General features: G+C 39.0%; 3 protein-coding genes across 7 annotated transcripts in view; 1 reads left to right on the forward strand and 2 right to left on the reverse strand.

Annotated features, from left to right (window-relative positions):
- Positions 1 to 4,056: 4,056 nt before the first annotated feature.
- Positions 4,057 to 12,073, reverse strand: fech (ferrochelatase). Its single transcript, XM_049020974.1, has 11 exons — positions 11,808 to 12,073; positions 11,396 to 11,513; positions 10,621 to 10,740; positions 10,252 to 10,400; positions 8,585 to 8,719; positions 7,940 to 8,046; positions 7,387 to 7,485; positions 6,728 to 6,835; positions 5,887 to 6,051; positions 5,366 to 5,425; positions 4,057 to 4,711 (listed from the first exon to the last, which is right to left on the reverse strand). Exons 1-11 carry the CDS (start codon positions 11,842 to 11,844, stop codon positions 4,577 to 4,579), a joined length of 1,233 nt encoding a protein of 410 aa, XP_048876931.1. The 5' UTR covers positions 11,845 to 12,073; the 3' UTR covers positions 4,057 to 4,576.
- Positions 12,074 to 13,011: 938 nt separating this feature from the next.
- On the forward strand, positions 13,012 to 18,648 carry txnl1 (thioredoxin-like 1). The gene is made up of 8 exons (XM_049020298.1): positions 13,012 to 13,254; positions 14,316 to 14,412; positions 15,113 to 15,286; positions 16,484 to 16,606; positions 16,840 to 16,909; positions 17,263 to 17,435; positions 17,593 to 17,697; positions 18,399 to 18,648. The coding sequence occupies exons 1-8, from the start codon at positions 13,157 to 13,159 to the stop codon at positions 18,426 to 18,428; spliced, it is 870 nt and encodes a 289-aa protein (XP_048876255.1). The 5' UTR covers positions 13,012 to 13,156; the 3' UTR covers positions 18,429 to 18,648.
- Positions 18,543 to 24,418, reverse strand: part of LOC125746370 (B-cell receptor CD22-like) — a 39,467-nt gene continuing 33,591 nt past the window's right edge. Inside the window, exons 6-9 of one of the 5 annotated variants that reach the window (XM_049020291.1) lie at positions 24,117 to 24,207; positions 23,970 to 24,015; positions 23,819 to 23,887; positions 23,360 to 23,726 (exon numbers count right to left, since the gene is read on the reverse strand). In XM_049020291.1, coding sequence (XP_048876248.1) covers positions 23,610 to 23,726; positions 23,819 to 23,887; positions 23,970 to 24,015; positions 24,117 to 24,207 — 323 coding nt within the window. In that variant the 3' untranslated portion in view covers positions 23,360 to 23,609. Of the gene's footprint in view, positions 19,311 to 22,172; positions 22,782 to 23,359; positions 23,727 to 23,818; positions 23,925 to 23,969; positions 24,016 to 24,116; positions 24,208 to 24,418 lie in introns of those variants that run through there. The other 4 variants (XR_007398956.1, XM_049020294.1, XM_049020295.1 and 1 more) reach the window with 4 other exon arrangements.

The following is a 24,418-nucleotide window of genomic DNA, read 5'->3' on the forward strand; positions in this document are numbered from 1 at the left end:
CTCCAAACGGGTGCAAGATTGTGGCATACGAGCAGCACATACTGTGTTCCTTCCTGAATTTTTGGAGATATATACCTCATAGATTGTAAAGTGGGATAATGCTATTATAGCAAATGTAATAAGTTATACATTATACTTTCCTTTCTGGTGACTGTGACATTAAACAACAAATAATGCTTTGTATGTTTTTTCAAGTTCTGATTTTATAATGTTGATGAGGTGTGCTTGCTAACCTGTGTGAATATGGGGATTCGCATCCACTGGAATTGGTTGCATAGCAATTTTTATAAAACATTTCTCTTGTGTTGACAATATGGTAAATTCCGCGTTTGGTTCATTTGGTCTTTAGTTTAAGTGCTGCAGTATTGGCCTGATTTTGTGGGTGAGGACATTTACAGCAGGCGAGTAGCTTAAGGCAATGCGATTAGTCAGATTTAATTTTACAAAAGATTATTTTTATAGAGATTATTTCTGCATGTCAGGCTGACTTTGGTTAATCTGTGGTTCAGTTGTGTATGTAGTGAATTCTTCTTCTTTCTTGGATGATTGCAACCAAGTCATATGCAATTAAAAAGCTAAGCTTTGACATGGTTCCCTTGATGAAATTCAGTGAGCGAGCAAACTCATGTAAAGAAGCTTCCTATTGGGCATGTAGTATCTTCCAGAATGTTGAATTTTGCCATAATTATATTAGTAACAATAATAACATAATTTTGTTAAAAAGGTCAAAGTGCCTAGTACCATTTTTATTGTTTTGCGTGATTGTGATGTTCACTAGATCAGTGTTTCTTAATCTGGTCCGGCGGGGGGGTTGAGAAACGCTGCATATATGGATGTGCTTTGTGAAACATGATGCTCAGACCAAAGACAGATTACAATAAAAACAATGGCTATCATCTGTACCACGTGAGCATGTACCCAGGATCCACTACAGGCAGCACTGTCTGGAGAAATGTACAGTCAGTTCAGGCTCAACTTAAAATATAATGTTTTTAAAAATTGTACAGCAAATACATGTCATCGGTATACAATTTAAATGTCATCAGGTTGATTGTAGCAAATGTGTCTAAAGATCATTTTTACCAGTTATGATGGCTAAAGGCTTCCATGTGTACAGATGAAACCACTTATTACCCTTCAGTATTGTTTTCATAAATTACAAATGTAAAATTGGGGCATGCAGTGTGGAACAAATCTGACAGTTTTAGTTCATCTCTTAGCTGAAAAAGAGTTATTACATTGAGAATTTTCATTTTCAAAAAGTTAAACGACAAATATTTTTACTTTCTGATATATAATCTTGCAGGTACGTTTCAATACGATTAATTTTGAAGCTTAAAAATTTTTTAAAAACGACTATTTAAGCTTTGGTATCCTCTTATGGACATGTACCATATTATAGTGTTTTGCTGAGAAAGTTCATTTTGAAGTGGTGAAATTTCCTGTAATTTATTGATTGTTATCTATAAAATAAAACTTGTGTTACCAGTGTAAAATATTCCAAAATGGAAATACTGTCCTGCTGTTCAAGTCATGCATCCTGTACATAGCCGAGTCATGCATGTTCACATATGTTTCTGTTTACATATGTGCACACATGCATATTCTTCAGTTTTTCAAATTTAAAATAAAAGTAAACTAATATTGGTATTAGTCCAAATGGCTGTTTGTATTTGCACCTCTTGTCTGTGCAATATTCTTAGTGGAGTTACCTGTTCTGCAAACATTGGCGCTTTTAATGTTACTAAAGTTGTTGTACTGGGCACTTTCAAACCTTTGCAGAATTTCCATTCATGCATTGTTGTACTATTTGTATTTGATATTTAAATATAATGTTCATCAATTAGCGTTTTGTTTGCATCACAGTAACCCTCCCTTACTAATTTAGTCATTCTCACTATGGTAGTGCTGTATATTCGGCAATTAATACAAAATAAACTTTTCTGACATTCTTAATTGTCTTCATTTTCGGACGATTGGCCAAACGCGCACATTTCATTTGCTGATCAATGCTATGTCTAATGTTTGATTTGCACATGGAAAAACGTGCTTGTAACATTGACTGCTGGTTTTTTTTTTTTTATTACTTTTGTTACTGTATCGCCACACAATGACAATCATTACGCAGACAACTTTCCATTCAACACGTATTTCCAGAATATATATAAAGGTAAAAAGCACATTTAAAGAACTCCATTATTAAAAAAAATTAATGTATAGAGATCAAATTAAATATGGGTTAAAATGTGTCCCAAACAACCTGAAATACCAGAGGAAGACCTGGACAAGCCCTAAAAACACAGCGTCATCAAAAGGGGGGGTGTGAGGGACCGAGATGGCAGGCATGAGGCACACAGCTAAATTAGAAAACAAATCCTTTTTAATTAACAAAAAGAAACGATTTAACAAAAGAAATAAACCTGGGCCCACAAAGAAAATCAACTTATCACACCACAGCTAACAATACAAGCTAAACAAACAAGCTGACTTCTCCCAAACAAGACACCATAAGGACTATATATACTGGTTGGCCAACCCACAAGATACAAAAGAAAAAAGTAACAATAACAAATACCACAAATAAATCAAAACAGAACAATCAACTAATGCTTCAATCAAAATAAACAAAATCAAATTAACGCCAAAAACATACCTAAACAATAAAATAAAACTAAATACCAAACTATTCCAACCCCCAACAAACAACCAGTTGGAGTTGTCCAATTTCCTGTCTTTAGCCCAGCTTCCATATTGGCCACCTCTTTGCCTGGAACAGCCGGGAATCCCTTCAGTACTCCACACGGTAGATCAAAAGAAACACACAATTAAACTCAAAACACATTATTCCACAGTTAACTAAATGTGCGCGCTTCATCCAGCAAACTGGGTAAATGTGTTAAATAAGGAAACAAAAGAATTAAATATTTAAATTAATTAAATCAATCAAATATTAATTATCAATATGCTACAACTTAAACTAAACAAACATAAAAACCATGAAATGATACCTCCCTTCAACTTAACTGTGTGGCTGTAGAGGCAGCCATCACAGGGGGAAAAGCTGAGAATCCCTCATCATACAGGAAGTGAACAGAATCACCACATTCTTTTTTCCAAATTAGGATACGTCTTCAGTTACAAAATGCTTACATGTACATAGAAAAGACAAATTGGGGAACGATGTCTTTTGAAATACTTTATTAGTTTTTTTGCCCCTATATAAGACTTTGTACAATGGTTCACCTTAAGGCCAAAATCTGTTAAAAAAAAAATAAAATAATAAAAAAAAAACTGTAGTTACTTTTGTACTGGGAAGTACTGGGATCAGCTTGCACCAAGATCTGCCAGGAGCATCTGACAGGTTATTGAGTAAATCCAGCAAGGAAGAAATCTCCCAAAGCAGTGTTTCCTAACCTGGTCCTTGGGGATCCCCAGATGGTGCGCATTTTTGCTCCCTCCCAGCGCCCTGCCAGACAGTCCACATTTTTGCTCCCTCCCAGCGCCCTGCCAGACAGTCCACATTTTTGCTCCCTCCCAGCGCCCTGCCAGACAGTCCACATTTTTGCTCCCTCCCAGCGCCCTGCCAGACGGTCCACATTTTTGCTCCCTCCCAGCGCCCTGCCAGACGGTCCACATTTTTGCTCCCTCCCAGCGCCCTGCCAGACGGTCCACATTTTTGCTCCCTCCCAGCGCCCTGCCAGACAGTCCACATTTTTGCTCCCTCCCAGCGCCCTGCCAGACAGTCCACATTTTTGCTGTGAACTGTCTGGGGGTCCCAAAGGACTGGACGGAGAAACACTTTCTCAAAGCATTCAAGAAAAAAGGCAACAATTATGTAAAGGCTTCTGTAACAGCAGTATCTGTTTTGCAAAATTGCAATTGAGCCTATTGCAGTTGCATAAAACTAACTACTCATTGATAAAACAAATTAATCATTTCAACTGCAATACCCAATGGCATCTCCATCCTCCTGTAGCGGTAGAGCCCCAAAACCTCAAAAGCAAAGTTAGGTAAGTAATGCAAACCGCACATACAAGTATACAGCAAGTCCAGTGCCAGAAAAGACAACAATGTAGTTTTATTTCCATTTCTTTCTCATTAGAGCATGTAAGAAAAGTATTTATATCAGTTTTTCATTTCTGGTAGAAAGTGGTTTTCATACAGTGACTGGCATAAAAGCGGGGACCAGAAGTGCGAGTGAGATCTATAGCCAGGGACGGATTACGGACCGGGCCAGCGGGGCCGCTGCCCAGGGGCCCGTGGGGCCCCTAGCCCAAAACAATTTGCAACGCTTATCAATAATGTATTTTCGTTTGTCTATTTTAGAGGGCCTACATTCTTTGATCCTCTGTCTACAAGGGCCCCTGACCCTATAGGAAGGGCGTTTGGCTGCCAAGGGCCCTTGAATTGTGGTGGTTGTGGTGGTGGTGGTGGTGGTGGTGGTGGGGGGGGGGGGGCCCTCGCGAACGTTTTGCCCAGGGGCCCACACAACCCATAATCCGTCCCTGTCTATAGCTACTTCGCGTGCTGTTCCTAGGGCTTCCATTTTCTCTACGTTACAATCAGGACACCATGTTCAGAGCTTCTGGTTGGTGAAAAACTCTTTTGTCCGCCCACACGTGGGGTTGACGCACAGCGGGCAGGACAGGGTCAGCTGCCGCGAACAGGGTTCGTTGGACTGCAGGTGAGAGTGCACCAGGTCGGCCAGAGCCTGCCGGAAGATGCAATACTCAATTACGCTTTTTAAATTATCAATCACCAACAGTGTTCTTCTTCACAACAACAATCCAACATTTCAAACTACACGTTTTTCCATCTCTTCTTTGATATGCGTGACATGTAAGTATCTATGGCTCAGACCATGATGTGACATGCAGAAATAAATTGCTAATTCATGAAAAATACTTTAAGATAAATAAACAGATGATAATGCATCTTTATCCACTGTACTCCATCACCTACAATACTGAGTCAACTGAAGAAAGGAACACATTTTAGTGCAATGTCTGTATTCAAGAAAAAAAAAACACAACTACTGCAAGAACTCTGGTGAATTTCCTCATGACAACAGTGTATAGAGTCACAACAACAATGTAAACTAGTTTTAAGAAGGGTGTCTCATATCTAGATAACATAAAACTGAAATCTTTCAGCTTACTATCATAACCGATATGTTTTAAAAGAAACAAACTCAGTTCTACAGATAATTTTGCAAAAAGCAAAACCAATAACAAGTATATTAAAAGTTTAATAAAAAGGCACCGTGCAATTCAATTGCTACATTTACTTAAAATAACAATGATGAAATGTTGTTATATTGTTTAGAATCAGGTACTACTGTGCAGGAAATTTTACATGCTCTTACCTTAAAGAACAGTGGGTTTCCATTTAGAGACTCAGCCCTTCGGATATTTTCTACCCCACACTGCCGAAGAAAACAAAAGGTTCGGTTTCTATTTATAGATTTTCCCTTACCGTGCAGTGAGGGGCATCAGTTTGTTCCAGGTTTAGATCTTGAGTATTTACCACTCTTTTAAACCTACTTGTAAGACAAATATGAGATAATATAGGTATTGTATTGGGCGCTAGTGGTTTTCTTAAAAGCCTTTTCTAAAATGTACATACATGGTGATTCTCATTTGTCTTTTAGTTACAGTACTTGTTGATTTGGGGGTTTTAAATATTTAAAGATTGTTCTTAAATCATGACCACTGAACACTATACTTGCATGTCATGCAGGCAGGGAACTAAGTCTGATATGTCAATAAATCTATTACTGACTTATTTCCATTTTTGTGTAACACAACATGTTGTGCTGGTGCACCGTGTGCAATAAATCACCCTGTAAAAAAATCCTGTTAACTTTGCTATATGAAGAAAACCCACCTCCTCCCCCAACACCTGGGCGTACTCAATATCCAGCTCATGGAGCGTCTCGATGTGGTCACTAGTGAAAGCGATCGGCACCAGTAGGATGTTCCTCTTTCCCCGCTGACACAGGCCCTTGATGACCTCATCCGTCCGTGGACCCAGCCACGGCATTGGGCCTACCTGAGGATCGAAGGCAAGACAGACTGCAGCTGAGACAGACTGCTGCACCGTGAATGTCTTTCCCTGCACATCGTTCATTTCTATAATGCAGGGAAGCCACTCTGGATAGAATGGAACTCCATGACGGGAGATACAATTCGCATGGGTAGTTTAGAGAGTCAGCTGCCCTAAAAGGATGCCAGTGTGGAAGGCAGCAAGAGTATCCCAGAGGAAATTCACACTGCACAGGGAGACCTTGAGTTCTGGTCTTTCAGTAGCTGGTTAAGTACAAAGATCCACCACAAGATGGCACCAGAGAGTATTCTGCAACCACCCACACCCTGCACGTTTTCCACCCTTCAGCTTGCGGCTTTTTAAAACTTGTTAAGAGGTAGAGGAGTTGTGTCCCCCCCCCCCCCCTCCCCATGGACCAAATCCAGTACACAGAAGTTAACGTAAGTTTTATTAAATGTTATAATCAGTAAAAAAAACTGACAAATGCCCACCATGCATTCTCAAGCTTGCGGATGTAGTAGAGCAGTGTTTCCCAATGGACCCACAGACAGTCCATGTTTTTGCTCCCTCCCAGGTCCCTGGCAGGCAGTCCACATTTTTGCTCCCTTCCAAGGGATCCCGAGGAAAACACCAGCAGTAGACAAGTGACTGCAGGATCCCAAACGCCCAGTACGGCTGTTACCTTGGACTGCCACACCAGGCGATAGGGATTGCAGTGCTGCAGTCTCTCCATCACCCTCTGAACTGTCGCTCCCACTTCCTGAGGATAGGGATCGCCACGGTTGACTACCTGCACACAAAGATCCCACAGCGCCGATGATGAACTTCAGCAACACTACAGGAAAAGACAAGCACTAACATCGAAGTAACACAAAGGCACGGTATCTAACGTGGAGACCAAGCCGCAAAACAACACCAATGACAAACTGCAAGATATTCATTTATCATGTGTGCGTGAATGATCTCCGGGTACAGGACTTCTGCCCTGGACTGTATGCTGCCAGGGATGGACTCCAGGCCCATAAGCGATTCCTAACCCAGATAAGGGTTGAACGGACAGATGGATGGAAATGATTCTCTTATTTAGTTCAGCGGCTACTCAAAGCAGCACATGGAGGTGAAATTAAAAAAGTGTGAATGTTATTGAAATCAGTTTCGTTTGTACTGTCATGATCAACGTGTCAGAAAAGGTCTCGGTCACACTGTATTGCAGTGAGCTAATCCTGGAGGCTGAGAAAGCATGTAAATTCTGCGAAAGAAAAAAATACAAAAATGACGTAATTAAAAAGAAAAAGTAAAGTAAAAAAAGCATTCATGTGGAAAAAGTATTAGAGTACTTACAGACATGGGTAAAGAATGGGCTGAGAAGAGGATCACAACGTCGTCCCTCTTCTCTGGTGGGAACTTCTCCAGTTCGCTGAGAATATGTTGGGCAAAGCACTGGAAATTACACAGTTAGAGGGAGAACATGTGTATTATCTGCTTATTGTTGGAACGTATTCAAAGAACTGGTGTGGAAAGCGCAGCCTAACCCTCTCTTCCTGGAAATCTTCTCTTAATCTAGTTTATTAAAGTTACAAGGAGCAACGCACAAACCCAATAAACCAATATAAATACATCAAAATATTATTACAATCCAATATAGATATTACAAATATTATTGTAAAGCACTCGAGTACAAGCTAAATAAGGCTGATGGTAAACATTACACTCTGAAGCTAAGAATTCATGGACTACAGAGACACGAGCGTTTTAAAAACTCTTACGTCAACATGACTAATGGCTGCACGGGATGAAGACACAGCAGAACATTCCAGATACGCTTAGCAGGCGGTACTCATGTAACCTTTTTTCCCCACATTTTATTTCTAATAAGCAAATGTGGGGCTCTTACCTCAATGAGCAGTGGGTGAGTCGGCCATCTGTCAATCACACTCCACTGCATTTTGGGACTTTCTCCCCGGCTACTGTAGTAGCGATAGATTGCATTCAGGCTGCTGCCTAATTACAAAAGTCACAGATGCGTATAAATGCTTATAATTTAAAGACATTTAAAAAGACTTAACACAACTCACTTAACCACTTCGAGCCAATTTACTATGCTATGGTACAGACACGTCACAATTATCCATGTGAAACTGAAATGCTAACTATCAAATAGAATAAAACAATTCCATTTAGAACAATGGTACATGTAGACGCGGAATTTAGAAGGTGCCTTAAGAAACGCTAAGCGTTTTATACAGTCACATTTATAGTGGAAATATAATATTTCATTAGCTCCAGTTAGTATAATGGAGGTCTCACATTACTTTTCAATGTAATTTCAATAGTAAATGTATCAATTTACCCCAAAGCAAAAGTGAAAATAAACACAGAAAATGACTCAAAAGTCTAACAGCACAAAGAAGAGTGCAGTGACACACAGGTACCCCTAACTAGTGTTTTTACATGATTTTACATGACTCTGGAAATACATAATGATTCCATTCGGCTCCAGTTTTAGCCATTAGGTGTCTTTAAATGGAATGTACCATACCTGTGGTGGAGCAGCTGTACTGTGGGTACTGAGTAAAGGCCACTGCCCTCTCTATGCCATCCCTCTCCATTTGCTCAATGGCGCTTTCCGTCAATGGATGAACATACCGGAATCCAATGTAGAACTTGTGTGGAGCTTGGGGAAGACAGACAGACAAAGAGTTCAGCTACGGACACCACATTTATATGTAATGTCAGCAGGTCTAAAGCTTGTATCAAGACACACAAAAAAAACAAGAACTAAACAAAACGCCTTATTTGCTTCCCTGTATACATCAAAATGTTCTCCATTTGACTGACTGTATATTAAGGGGTTCTTGGATGCTTAAACGTATCTGAAAAAGTTAAAAAGATAATTAAACCTGCCAAAATATATAGACGAAGACAGCATAATAACCATGTAATGGGACATTTAATAAAACTGAACCAAAGCAGCTGTAAAACAAAATCACAAACGTAAAAACAAACTTAAATAACCCTTTAGTGCAAGTTATTTTAAAATATTTTGGCAGAAAAAAACAAGACTAACACTGAATTTATACACTCAATGTGTCAAAATGCATAGAAACATATTAAAATTATCCCAAAACTGTAACAGTAAAATTGCTAAAGAAATGTAATTTCCTAAATATCATAATCATTAAGTCATAACCATACAAATACTGTGATCCTTATTGAAATGACTCAGTGAGTTTTCACGGTAGCATTTAGCTTTAGAGATTTCATACAGCTATATTTCTTAATATATTTAGATTCAACTGACAAATCAATGAAATGCATAAGACAAGCATTATAAAACACGTTACTTCACAGCTTTATGGCAGAAATAAGCGATGCTACAAAACGATCCTACAAAACTGTTCTTGCCGTTGGTACATATTTACATTTTTTGTTTGTTTTTAACAACTTAAAAACTGCAATGAAATGATATCAGGGTAGAAATAATCTTAAGAGCCCCAAGCAGTTGAAAGGCAGATGCCCAGCAGGAAAAGCTTATCGACGAGGCGGGGAGGGGTGGGAATGGTTAATTTTATCTGCTCAGTCACAGAAAGGCCCCTCCTGACCCGTATCTGCTGCTTAGCACAGCCTGAAGCCAGAGCCCAGCTAACAGGACATTCGTAGATGGAAGCTTCTGGTCAGAATGGAGCAGCGTGAGAGTATGGTTGTTAATTATGTTGCATAAAATTTCAAAAGGGTAGAAAATCTATATCACAATTCCAGTTAAACTAAAAGATCACTATTCTGGAAACCAGCAGAATTTGGGTTTAATATTTATGTGCATAATGGTTGACAGGGGAAAACGCCAATGGGCAGGGATGGTGGAATGTCGAAAAGTACTACTGTGTGTGATGTGTGTCTTTAGGCGGGGGGGGGGGGGGGGTGATTTACCCAAATATAGTCTAATAGTTAACATCCTCTTATCCATCCATCCATGTCCATTAACCTCTTACCTAATACAAGGCTGCAGCAATCGTACACTAAAGGAAATTTACTTAAAACACTGTAGGAGGGGAAAACTGAGTCAAGCAGAGGTGCAGGAGCAGGGGGAAGGGAAAACCAGGGCATAGGTGAATGGGGGGGGGGGGGGATGCGAATTCCGCTTGAACACTTAAAAAATGTTAAAACTGATCAAATGTTACTTTAACTTCAGCTACAACAATTCCCTACCTGTTTCAGGGCACATGTCATCCAGGAGTCTCACCATCCCCTCACCCTGCAGCGTGGTCCACTTTTTAATAGGGGAACCGCCACCAATTTTGCTGTATTGCTCCTGAATCTTAGGAGTTCGCCGCTTAGCAATAAAAGGCCCTAGTTTGCTGAGGAAGAAAACAAAAGCCAAAAAACACACTCAGAAACTAAAATAATTAGAAGGAAAGGTTCTACTTTTAGCCTATAAATTATGTATAATGAGGCCAAATAAAACTCAAGTCATAAAACCAGGGGACGTAGATCTAGAGCTACTTTTCATACTACTGTATTCAGCTCATGTGTACAGTGTACAGTGCACCATAAAGGCCCCACATTGGGAGTTCTTACTTTTGCACTGGAAGCGTCATCAAATCCCTGTCCATAAAAAGCCGGAAGAGAAATTCATGCACGTCGTCAAGTTTCTCGGGTCCACCCATGTTAAGCATAAGAATACCAGTTCTCGGTTTTCTTCAGAAGAGAAAATGGAAAAATCGAAATTAGAGTGAGGGACATTTACCGCAGTGCTTACTTTTTAAAAACGTGATAAAGCAACAAACAAATCATGAATAACTGCAGCGATGCAATGGCTGAGACATCCACCACCAACGGCTTAGCCAACAAGCACCCAATACCTTAGCCAACTGGACAATTATCCAGAATATATCACACGGAGAGAGGACACTGACATGTCCATCTGTTAAATGTAATGTCAGGTCACCAGTTAACACTGGCTCCATGTCGCTAAACACTTACAAGAACAACGTGAACAGAAATGCACTTCTGAGCCAAACCCAAAACACTGAATAATGTTAGTAAGAAACAGCTTCATACATGTTTTGCAATAGTGAGGGTCACGTTTCAGTAATTTCAATGGTGTTTTAAATAAAAGTTACTTCCTCAGTATACCCAGTTCCCAGCTAGGATCTGTGAGTGTTTGTACACGCTAACTGTATCCCCAGAGTCATGAGACATGCTGGCTAGACAAACAATCTCAATGGAGCCCATAGTGTAGGAATGTGCATCCTGTGATGGACTGGGATCTTGAATAGGGCGCCATGTCCTGTTTTTCCTGGATATATACTCATGCATTGGGTAAGGGGTTAAGTAAGAAACACATTTTCACCTGTTTTCCTGGGACTGTGGCATGTGTTTTGCGGCTGGTTTGGGTGCAGCTGCCGCCGTTGACAGCCACCTGTAAGAGGGACTGAAACACAATCCGGCGGCGCTGCGATTTTTCAAAACTGCAGAGACAAAAAAAATATAAACATAATACTTATAGCTCTACAAGATATCATTTAATATAAACAGGCAAACACCGCTTTTGCATAAAAATAATAATTGCGTAATGTATTGCTAGTCAAACGATGCTTTCACGACAGTACGGTCAGTTAGCCATGTAGCTAACGACGTGATCACAGATATGCTTTCTGATGAAACGGAAACTTTCCGTGGAAAATTACACAATTGACTTGTCATTAAAGACGAAAGAAAACGCCAGTGAATGAAACAGTGCAACTGCACGAACTGAAACTCACCCCGCAGTGACCGAGTTACGCCGGCCGTAAGCGCCATGTTGGCCGTGCTGAGCTGCAGGCGTCCCCCGTCTCGCCAAGAAAATAGCACTTTGGTTCCTCGTTTTCTTCAATCGTATATTTACGTTGTCTTCCCTTTTAGGATGTTACCACTGCCCACATTCACTGATAAGTAACGCGCTCATACATCTGTAATAGCAGCCAAACCACCCCGCCGGGACTCCGCCTATCCGACACCACATCACTGCTATCGCTACTGAGGACAGTAATATAAAATAAACCCAACATCAGGCATCTCGTGTATTTATATATGACTTACACAAGTGGTTTTTGTCGTTCTGCACGATAAACAAAGGTAATATAATTAGCTCACATGGATTTTTTGCATCCAGGGAAGTGGGGATTTTTTAGGGTTAAGTGTTCATAAAGAGCAAAAGATGATTTAATGACTGACTCATTTTGTTACTGACCTAATAATAAAATTATTTTAATAAGGTGATAAATATATATTTAAATATATATTTTAAAAGATATTTAGATATTTTCTTTTAACCTGTGCATACAGAATATGATCCTCTGATAAAGAGTGCTATTGGTATTGGGCTTGGAAGAGACCCACATTTGTATATGCAAGATGATTCCAATGACTAGTCAGTCGTTTTGATATGTAAGTAGATATTATTCAACTAATTAAGAGCTTCAAAACAAGAGGGAAAGTTTTTCAATCAAGTCACAGGTCATGACTTATGATAGACTGGCAGCCTGTCCAGGGTGCACCCCAAACTAGGACGGCCGTGGATACACACCTGTCCCATTAACCTTACCCAGGAAAAGTTGCTTGAATGGATGTATAATATCAAAATATGAAAAAATGATTCTCACACATGTACTGTATGTAAACCGAATCTACTTAATCTAGTTTCTCTAGATAAATTTTTTAAGTACGAATTCTGATCAATTTCCATTAACTTAACAGTCAAAATGATTACTGACAAATTTGATCTAGAACAAGTCTAAATATTGCAATTTTTCCAAGACCCTGTAAAGGACAAGCAGTTGGACGTTGAGTTGTGGATAATGCCATTTTCCGGCCATTGAAGTGCTGTATACGGATTTACAGCTGTTTTACGACATTTTGCCTCAGTTTCCGTCATCTTTTCCGTGATGCCACGCCCATTTTAAAATATGCAGTTTGATTGGTGGAGAGCTTGACCTGCCGTCCAAAAAGTGTCGCAGGGAAGCACAGGAAGTGACTACTGTTAGTAAAATTTTATTTTCACTACAGTGTATCCGGTGACATTTTATGAGAGACATTTTGATATTTTAAATAAGAAAACGTTCATTCTTGAAAAATGGTAAGAGTGAAGGTAATCGGGAATGATTCTGAATTCCAGTCGGAGCTTACAAGCGCCGGCTCTAGACTCGCCGTAGTCAAGTTCACAATGGCCGGGTAAGGCTGAAATCTAGCCGTTGGCTCCATTCTGTGTTACTGTACATTTGTTTGTGTGATCATGCTTTTAAATAAATAACCGGTTAGCCAACTGACAGTAGAAACATACCCGTTTAGCTAAACACCCTCCTTCATAATTTTGATTGATACACTTCATTGGTAGCTACGCTTAGTCGACGATGAGGCTGCCTCTAGTTAGCATTGCATTGTAATAATGCTGAGTACACATTAGTCATCATATTTAGCCAACATGTGCTAACGAGGTCTAGGTAATTCGCTACCAGTTCTATCAGTTTATAATACGATGCCTATTCGCCTCTTATATTATGGCCCGTTTGACGTTTGTTAGCTAGCCGGCCAGATAATGCCTCATTACTTAACACTTTCTGTGTTCGTATTTTTTAAATACAAGTTTATTTTGCAGTGTCGTTTTATCCTAAATACCGCCCTACGGCTTGTGGGATTCTTTTAATTTCGTGCATTATTTCCAATTTCGGAGCCAATGCTGGAGAGCACAATAAAGCAGATAGAAAGCATGTTACTGCCTTATAATAACGTGGCCGACCGCCGCCTAAATAATGGGGCATTGAAAACGGACTTAAGTGTTAATACCTCGCTGTTTTCATAAGTACGTCCTTTACAGTGTAAATATATCGGACAGTAAATCTATGAAAGATGTATGTCTGTCTTAATCATGGAGTGGAGGTTACCGATATTTAGCCTGCTGCTGGAGGCAGTACATTAGATTAAGACAGAGTAACTGCGTGGATTCTGTAGTTTCGGTTTGAACAGGAGGCGGAAGAGCATTTTATTGAGGAATAAACTGGATGGTGTGGAATTATATAGGATGCATACTGTGTTGCGGTATCTTTAACACACTGTTGTGAACTAAGCAGTGGCACGAAAGTCAGGCGCTGATTGGTCAGTGGGATTTATGACGATTGTTCGCATGATATTAACGTCATTGTTAAACTCATTTTATCGTCCCTATCAGGAAAAATCCTTGTAGTAGTAACAGTAACATTTAAAAATAAATCTCAATAACAATAATTCTTTTTTAGGTGTCGGCCCTGCATTAGAATAGCTCCTGCCTTCAACTCGATGAGTGCCAAGTATCCACAAGCTGTGTTTCTTGAAGTTGATGTGCATGTATGTCAGGTAAGGTTCATTAGATGGTAATGTGCAGGCATTGCTTGCAGTGATACGAATAGGTGTAACTGTTTTCAAACCTAATGGCTGCGGTGTGTCTTATCAATTGGCACAAGTGGTACAGCAGGAGTGTATCGCTTATCTGCTGTCTGAGAGGCACTAATCTATGAATCCATTACATTCATTACCACTCAAACCTGAAATGAATACTATGTAAACAGTACATATTCATGTGAAGTACAGAGATGTGCTACACAGTAACATAAGGTTTAATATTCTTTCTCATGGCTAGAAATGGTGTTGTTATACAGCAGAATCTTAGAGAGGTTAGGTTGGTGACATTTTAATAATGAAGTACCAACAGTAACTTTATGAAAAACTGTTATGAGACAATGTGGTCCACAACCTAAGACTACAGTCATAAGCAGGGGGCAGATTTCTGAGATGTAGATGCAGTGTTTAGCTACTTAATTGCTCTGATAACAAAAGCAGAGTGAGTGTCTGTGAATGAGTAGCGAATAATGAACAGTAGGAATATAAAGGAATCTAATTTAATGTGTTGACAAACTCAATTAAAAAAACAGCTAAATAATGAAAATGAAGCAAAGAAAATAACCACACCAAAGCTATTTAACCTATCACACACAGTATTATTGGTCAGGATACATGTTCAGATTATGTGGTACTGATCTATTTATTTATTTTGCAGGCAACTGCTGCTGGAAACAACATTTCAGCAACACCGACATTTTTGTTCTTCCGGAACAAGGTGCGGGTGGATCAATACCAAGGAGCCGATGCCACTGGGCTGGAGGAAAAGATCAAGCAACATGTGGAAAATGACCCTGGAAGTAGTGAAGATTCGGATATCCCAAAAGGATATGTGAGTACATAGGTCTGATATCCCAAAAGGATATGTGAGTACATAGGTCTGATATCTCAAAAGGATATGTGAGTACATAGGTCTGATATCCCAAAAGGATATGTGAGTACATAGGTCTGATATCCCAAAAGGATATGTGAGTACATAGGTCTGATATCCCAAAAGGATATGTGAGTACATAGGTCTGATATCCCAAAAGGATATGTGAGTACATAGGTCTGATATCCCAAAAGGATATGTGAGTACATAGGTCTGATATCCCACAAGGATATGTGAGTACATAGGTCTGATATCCCAAAAGGATATGTGAGTACATAGGTCTGATATCCCAAAAGGATATGTGAGTACATAGGTCTGATATCCCAAAAGGATATGTGAGTACATAGGTCTGATATCCCACAAGGATATGTGAGTACATAGGTCTGATATCCCACAAGGATATGTGAGTACATAGGTCTGATATCCCACAAGGATATGTGAGTACATAGGTCTGATATCCCACAAGGATATGTGAGTACATAGGTCTGATATCCCACAAGGATATGTGAGTACATAGGTCTGATATCCCACAAGGATATGTGAGTACATAGGTCTGATATCCCACAAGGATATGTGAGTACATAGGTCTGATATCCCACAAGGATATGTGAGTACATAGGTCTGATATCCCACAAGGATATGTGACCTGTCGCCACGAAATGAGTCTTAAGTTGCACTGGTAGAACTGCACCCATAAGACTCATTTCGTGGTGATGGGTCACATATATGAGTACAAAGGTGGCAAACTTTATTTGTTTGGGGCTTATCTAAAAAAAAAACTTGAAATATGTAGTTTGGGCTTCGGTCATACCATGAAAATAATTAGCATTTTTTTCTGCTACATTGTACTTAAAATCTAAAAATTAGCCCACAGGATTAATCAGAAATGCTTTTTTTGTGATTCTTTTAGCCATTTGTTATGTGCTAAGTGGAGCAGTAACTGGAGTGTTACAGACTCAACAACTATCATTTTTGTATTGCAGAAAACAACCACTCGGCAAACTACAGGCAGTACTGATATTGTATGGGTTTTCAAAACATGTTGCCTTGTATAGGATATGTAAACAGGGAATGATGTCTGTATAACGTGAATCTTGTACAATGTACTATGCTTGGTACTCTAATAGGTTGTTATTTTGTCTCTATTTTTTTCCTCAGATGGACCTTATGCCATTTGTAAACAAGGCTGGGTGTGAATGCCTAAATGAAAGCGATGACAGCGGCTTTGACAACTGTTTAGTAAAGGACTCATCATACCTGGAATCTGAGTGTGATGAACAGGTCATTCATTTCTCTAGATTAATTTTTTAAGTACAAATAAAAGGGATCAAAAATCCCCCATTGTAATGCAGTGACTACAGATTATTGCAGACATTTTCACAATTACAGAAGACTGGCGTTTATGAGGAAAAGCTCACCCCTACCCTCTGCTTTGTGCTGTCTGTGGGGTAGCTAATGTGTAAAGAGGAATAGCTAATATAAGAATGTCTGTCTTTTTTTTGTTTTCTCTCCAGCTGCTCATTACAATGGCCTTTAGTCAGCCTGTGAAGTTGTTTTCAATGAAACTTCAATCATCTGATTTATGTAAGATCATTCTTCTTTTACCTAAAAAAATATGTAGCGGTTTATAGTACTGTTATACTTGTGATTGTCTTTTTTATGCAAGAACTTCATAACCATAAACCCTTTAAAGAATGTAAAAATGGCACCTTAATGAAATATTTGGTATTTGGAGTTTCACTGGACGCTTGAATAGTTAGTACCCAACTTTTTGGTTCCGATTTAGCATTTTAAGTCGTCTTGTTTTAAGTTTGTATTAGGACAAATTTTGTCTTGGGATAAAAATTTTATTGACTTGATGTCAGGTGTTGTGTGTGATTCCCTGACCAGCTGGCAAAACAAGTTGTTTTGTTGTAACCTGTTGTGATCATGTTTAGCTCACGCGCCAAAGTATGTGAAGATCTTCATCAACTTGCCGCGTTCAATGGACTTTGATGACGCTGAGAGAAGCGAGGCTACTCAGACACTCGAACTGACGGATGAGGACTTCAAGGAGGACAGCCTGATTCCCCTTCGCTATGTCAAGTTTCAAAATGTTAACAGCGTCACTGTAAGTTCAGTCCCTTTTATCACACTTTGATACAAAGTCACTCTGTTTACTTTTACGTAAGACTCGTGCATTGTGATCAATTTGTCAATTGACACTTGTGTCCTCAAATTTGAGCATATTATTATAATATATAAAAAATAACCATTTCTTCTTACAGCTGTTTATTAAGTCAAACCAAGGTGATGAGGAAACAACAAAAGTGAATTATTTAACTTTTATTGGAACACCTGTACAAGCTACAAACATGAATGATTTCAAACGGGTAAGTTTTCGTGTGTTTTACACTTACTTAGTGTACCTGCAACGAATGTTGTGGGAGATGTGTATTTTTGTTACTTTTTAGTGCTCAAAAACAGAAAAAATGGTGGTATTACGAAATTCAGCTTTGACCAAAGTTTAGTTACTACTGAGAATAGGCGCAGACAAGTTGCAATACAAATCTATATTTCTCCCGTAAGTTGAAGTGCAGTTTATCAAGTTATCATATTTTATAACCTTTTCCAGTATTATTAACTTAAGACATGATTATTTTAATGGATTATGTCGGCAACAGGTTTAAGCTGATTTAAGAAAGCAATTGCAATCTAAAAAATTGTAAATAGCTTTTCAAAGATGCTTCTACGTATAATACTGGGTGGCATTTAATATAATTAAGCTTTATTGCCTTAATGACATTTTTTTTGTCCTGCCTAATTAAGTGTCAGAATTGTTTCTATTCCTGTAGTATCATTCCTTGATTGGTGAGAATTATTGTTGTAATAATTCATGAGCATAAGCATCAGTAATTTTGAAGACATATTAGCCTTAATGTCCAGTTCAACATCAGTGGTTTGAATGAATCCTGGAACTACTGCTTGTAATTTTAATTGTATAAATAAAATAATTGAACCCTTTAAGGTTTGAACTTCGATCTGAAAAATAACAATATGTGTGAATACAAAACTGTTTTTTAATCATATCTAGGTTGTGGGGAAGAAAGGTGAAAGTCACTGAAGCCGGAATGAAAGAAAAAGACTGGAAATATTGCTGTAATCAATCAAAGGACTGTCCTATGCCAACATAACACTTCTAAGTTCCAGTGTAACAGTTTATTTTGAGTAATCTTAATTTTTCGGGCTGTGAGAACATTGTTTTGGTCTAGACAACACAAACAATTTTTATTGTAATCCAGAAGAAACTGTAAATAAAGCTAATCCTTTTTTCCAAAGGCAAATTGATGTGCATCATCTTTTTCATGAAACAAATTTTACATGTAACAACTTGCATGAAACTCTTAGTGAACTACAATTTCACTGTAGGAGAAAGAATTTGCTCTGGCTACACTATGTAACAGTCTTTTATATGCAAACTGACTTACTGATGCAGTTGTTGGAAGTTCTATAATGTTGCTGTTTCCTGGACAGTTAAACACTAGGAAACCAATGGGATCTAGGAAAGCTATGATGCTGGTACTTTAATAAATATTTACTTGGATAAAAATTAGAAAAATGAATCGTAATGCTGTTCCTGAGTTCACAGTTCTTTGACGTTTTTCTTTTACATAATCACAGACATCTCTGGCTGGATGAATTGGTAAATGTAATTAACATGACTATATGGATAAAAGTATTGAGACATCAGCTTATCCAGCATCTCAAAGAGTATTAATATGAAGTTGACTAACCCTTAGCTGCTGTAATAGCCTGCACTCTTCTGGGAAGGCTTTCCATTAGATGCTGGGACATTGCCGGTGGGATTTGCTGCCATTCCTGTTGGGTATTGATGCTGGGTGATCAGGTCCCTTTCTGTGAGCTTGTGGCCCCCACCTTGCAGCTGGACTTGCTCCCAGATGTTCACACTTCACAATCACTTCACTTGCGGTTGACCAGGGCAGCTCTAGCAGGACAACAATGTGGAGAATCGACCAGTGGTGTCCAGTAACAGTGCTGGGCTGACTAACCTCTTCTGCTGCTATTGCTTGATGCTGGAGGTTGCCTGACTGTCTGCTTAATTATACACCTGTATGTCGGCAGTAGGTGTGGCTTATGTGGCCCATTCCTGTAATTACTACCAGTGTCCCAATACTTTTGTCCATATAGTGTATATGCAAATTAGCTTCACTGGGAGGTTACCATGTATTGTTGAATGACTAAATATAGCTAGCAAATACCCAGAGTTTAGAGAGTCCCAATGTACTATTATTACCTCAAAACTCCAATGTTATAGGTGTGAATCTTTGCTCTGTTTGTGTTGAGTTTGCATTTTCTCCCCGTGTTAGTTCAATTTAAGGCACAGATTAATTCTTTAGGGTAACTGAAGTGCTATAAGAAAGAATTCAATGTACATTTATCAGATTCTTTGTGCTCATTGATTTAACCCTAGGATGCATGAGTCATATGACCCTACACTCTTCCATAAGTGGGTCATTTTTGACCCACTTATAAAAATCAATGTGTTTCATGCCATTTTTTGACATTTTGGTTACGAATAATGAATTGTACTATAGTCTGTATTACATTCTGGACCACACAAGAATGATTTCATGTTTGAAATTTTATTATTTTCCACTTTATTACAGATTTTAAACATTTTGATAATTAAAAAACTAATACTGCACAGAACAGCAACAGAACAATGTGAACATTCATTATGTGTATGTGGGTAAATGTCCGGTCATTGACAGTTCCTTTCTCTTTTCTATTCTCTTGCAGGTAAGTGTCGGTGTTTGCTGAAGCTTTTGATGTGATAGTCCCTGTTTTGCCTTCTTGTCTCCTCACTGCATGCAGTTGTGACAGACTACCTGTTTCTGGCTGTGATCATTGCACACAGGCACATTGCACTTCCCACTCCTATTGCTGACTTTGCGATCTTTATTACTTGGGCAGATCTGACACCTCTTTCTCTTCTGTTGGCCCTGTGTGCTTCTGTCCTGTGGCTGGGTTGTGGCTTTTGTCACCCCACACCTTCCCATTGCTTCAATGATCGGGGTTTGCAGTTGTGGGCAGCCTTCCAGTCGACTCCTCATGTGTGGTGTGATAAGTTCCCTTGAGAGCTCTTTGAGCAAGAGTCGTCGTGCATTGGTGATACCTCTGTTGAATTCAGGGTGCTGAGTCGTGAAAAAGGTGTAGGCATTTAGGGTGGCGATGTCAAGGATGTTGTACCACAGCACCATGGGCCACCTCTGTGTTTGTCGCTTGCAGGTGTAGGTGCCAACCATCTGGTCCATGGTGTCAACACCTCCTTTGGTCTTGTTATAGAAGGTCATAGCTGGCCATGGTAATGCTGCCATTGAATCCAAACTGTACTGTGAACCTCCCTGGACTTAGAAGCCTTCATCAGAGGAGGGATGTCTGGCTTGTTCTGTCGTAGAGTCCCCACAATAGTGAGATCCATTTCCAGGAGATGCTGCGCATGCTGCACACTGGTGAAAAAGTTATCTGTGGTGATGTTGCGACCTGTGTTTCTGAATCTACTGCACAACTGCCGGACAATGTTGTCTCCCAGATTCTTCTGAACTTCTTCCCCTGGTTGTCTCCCTGTGTAAACCATCCCATCTATTGCATATGGGATGCGTGCATCACAAACCCAGAAGATCTTTAGGCCATACTTGGTGGGCTTGTTTGGCATCTGGATGACCATATCTCCTGTAAACCTAGCAGTCATGACACTAGATGAGGAAACATAAAAGGAAGAGAATGTTTTGAATGACAATCAATATGTAGCTATGTAAATAAATGCACACATGCACATTCTCTCTCTCTCTTTCTCACACACACACACTCTCTCCTCAAACCCCACCCATACACACACTCACACAATACATATGTACAGTAATGATACCTAGCTTAGTTAGCTAGCAAGTGTTAGCTAACTATAAAGTAGGATAATTTGATAATACCTAATAACAACAATAATAATAATCCTTCACATAATATTCATGAATGTGTAAGTATGGTGAAATATATATATTTTTTTCTAAGATAAAAAAATAATACTTACATGTATCAGGTCTTGCTGTGGAAAATAATCTTCCTGAACGGTGACACTTCTAACATAGGGTGTGTGGTCCACAGTAAATGTATCCTTGACAGCCACAATTGATAAGAAGCACAGGTTCCCAAGAAATTGTATGGGAAATGCATGTGGGTCATTTTTGACCCACTTATGGAAGCTTGGGGTAGTAATACAAATATTACAATTTCTTAAAAAGTATAAGAGGTAACTTAAAAATTTTAATGACATGATATCAAAAACATGTAATTTCAGGAATACCTGGAATATGAAAAGATAAAAACTTTTCATTACAAAGATACTGCAAGAAAACAACCTCACCGGGTCATTTTTGACCCACTTGTGCATCCTAGGGTTAAAACATGCAGAAGCAGTGAAGCAGTAAAAATGCTAACAGTCGAGTTAGTGTCTTATCAAATCGTCTTAACCCTCTCTTAAGAGTAACACTCAAATAATAAAAAAGGTTATATACGATGAGTACAGTAATTATACGTAAATAACGAAGTATAAGATTTCAACGGCAGGAGAAATACGTACTGCTGAAAAAAAACATTTAAATACGTCAAAATAAAAACGAGCCCTAACTATTGCGAAATAAATCAATGCTTAAATACAGATGAAAGGATTGTGAACCCATCAGAAATACCTGTATTTCTGCAATAATTATTTATAAAATGCGGTTTGATTGCAATCTATAATAATTTCCAATCTATAACCTGGAATTATGAAAGTGATTGTTATTTTTACCTGTTGCTCCTTCCGCGTGCTTCCTCACTCCATGAAGACAACCACAGGAGCTGAGATAACCGACAGCGTCAGATGACCTGCAAGGGCTCAATTAATCGGAGAGCGCATTCGAGCGATACTACATACACTCTTCCTTTACTTCTTGTGTCTGGCGCCCTCTTCTGGGAGAGAATATTATTTTCTTCCTTGTAGGTCTTTCACCTGTTGTCACCCCACCCAAGACACCCAAAAATAGGTAATTGCTGGTTTTATTTTCCTAATGCTTGTCAGAGTGAGTACAAATTGCAGCATTATGTTGAATTTTAGTTTTTGCATACTAAATCCCAAATCTAAATCGTTCAATGCTGTAAGAAATCAGTGTAGGTCCCTACAGATTTATACTCCTTCAGGAGTGCTAGTCACATTTTGGGAATCTTATTGTTCCATGTAATATTGCTCTTCGTTTTCTGCTTGTCGGAAATCGGCCACAATCATACCAGTACCCAGACTCACATCAGCTGTCGGAATGAATACAGACCAGTGGCACTTACACACACTTATTAGAAAGTGCTTTGAAAGACAGGTATCAAGGCACATGAAGTCCATCTTACTGAATCAGCACCAATACACCTACAAAGCAAACAGATGGACAGTGGATGTGATTGCTGCAGCCTTCCAAGTACCATTGGCCCATCTTAATCAGAAGGATGCTTTTCATAGATTACAGCTCGGCGTTCAACACTGTTGTCCCCAGCAGGCTGGTCGCCGTACTTAAGGACCTGCTGCGTTTCAGTAATTCCCTGTGCATGTGGATCAAAGGCCTTTAGAACTAACTGCTCACAGCCAGTCAGACTCGAGCCCTGAGGTCTGACACTCAGCACCAGCGCAGGGCTGTATCCTCTCCTCTATTCCCTTTATCTATATGATTGCATCCCTTCATACCCCTCAAACACATTCATCAAATTGGCAGATGATACAACATTATTAAGAATGATTTGAGATGTGGACCTAGAATTTCCTTGTTTTACCAACTTCTGTACAACTTATCCTGGACAGGGTCTCATAGTGGATTAAAACCATAAACATTCCATCCATCCATCCATCCATCCATCCATCCATCCATCCATCCATCCTCTAACAGCTTATCTTAGTCAGGGGCTGGGGGGGGGGTGCTGAAGTCTAGTTATACATTTTATGTGAAATACATATAAGCTTGATAAAAAGTAAAGCTTTATTCAGTTTTTATGTTTCTTTCAGTTACGTGTTTGAAATAAACTTACACTCTTTATGGCAAGAATTGTCAGTGTGGCAAGACAAAATGCAGCCTCAGACACTAAAAATGTGACACCAATATACATTTATGTACCAGGTATGTACAGTAACACCTGTACATTTATTTCCATGTGTTTTTTGACCCAAGTTGTTTCTCTTCCATCCGCTCTGTTATTGTGCTGTTTCTTAGATATTTATGTTTCCATAAACCCTTTCTTGAATATTTAAATTTTCATAGTCTGGGAGCTCACAGGATTCCTCAGAATATCTGTTGCTGGTTCTACTCTTCCCCTTAGAAGAGTCCTACAGTAAAGCGGAAAACAGAAATAAATAAAACACAAAACCACATTTACATAGATATACATTTAGATGAAAGCTGTACAGATTAGACTTGCCATGCAATTGGCATAAACAGCTGAATCCGCCTGTTCTTCTGAATCGCTGCACAGGTCCTTGTCTTCTCTCTGTGAATTCAAATGATTTAAAATTCTTCTATAAAACCTGCTGCATCATGTGACCAAGAAATAATCAGAAACCAATTCATACTTTCTTGGTTCCTTCTTCGGTTTTGTCCACATTGACTGAATTTCTCCTGTAATAGAGACACATTAAATACTTAGCAGCACCGTTTAATTTTAAATGTAAAGAAATTAAGGAATGTAGTGACACAGGTCTTTAAAGACAATACATCACCTTTTCATGAAGATGATAATCACAACAGCTCCAATTAACACAATCAATAATATTGCCACAGCAGTAATTATAATAATTGTATTAAAATGACCTGTAAACAGAGAAAACAAGGAAAACGTTGCTTGGCTCAATCAGAATCACAAATGCTAAGCTGTCAGATACACACTGTTTACAGAGCTGACAGTGGTGATGGAGTAACTTTACAGTGTTACTGCCCAGTGTCCTCAGAACTGACAGTGAGGGATTAATCATGTTAATAGGATAAACTAATTAACTTTAAGGATCCCAATATGTAACATGAA

Source organism: Brienomyrus brachyistius, chromosome 7 (genome assembly GCF_023856365.1).
Source record: "Brienomyrus brachyistius isolate T26 chromosome 7, BBRACH_0.4, whole genome shotgun sequence".
Lineage (NCBI taxonomy): Eukaryota > Metazoa > Chordata > Actinopteri > Osteoglossiformes > Mormyridae > Brienomyrus > Brienomyrus brachyistius.

Excerpts from the sequence above, each read along its gene's own strand:
- txnl1 (XM_049020298.1), top strand. The coding sequence starts at position 13,157 with ATGGTAAGAGTGAAGGTAATCGGGAATGATTCTGAATTCCAGTCGGAG. Across the intron at positions 14,413-15,112 it reads TTGATGTGCATGTATGTCAG|GCAACTGCTGCTGGAAACAA; the intron begins GTAAGGTTCATT and ends TTTATTTTGCAG. Across the intron at positions 17,436-17,592 it reads AAAATGTTAACAGCGTCACT|CTGTTTATTAAGTCAAACCA; the intron begins GTAAGTTCAGTC and ends TTCTTCTTACAG.
- fech (XM_049020974.1), bottom strand. The coding sequence starts at position 11,844 with ATGGCGCTTACGGCCGGCGTAACTCGGTCACTGCGGG. Across the intron at positions 10,741-11,395 it reads CCACAGTCCCAGGAAAACAG|AAAACCGAGAACTGGTATTC; the intron begins GTGAAAATGTGT and ends TCTCTTCTGAAG. Across the intron at positions 8,047-8,584 it reads GTACAGCTGCTCCACCACAG|GCAGCAGCCTGAATGCAATC; the intron begins GTATGGTACATT and ends TTTTGTAATTAG.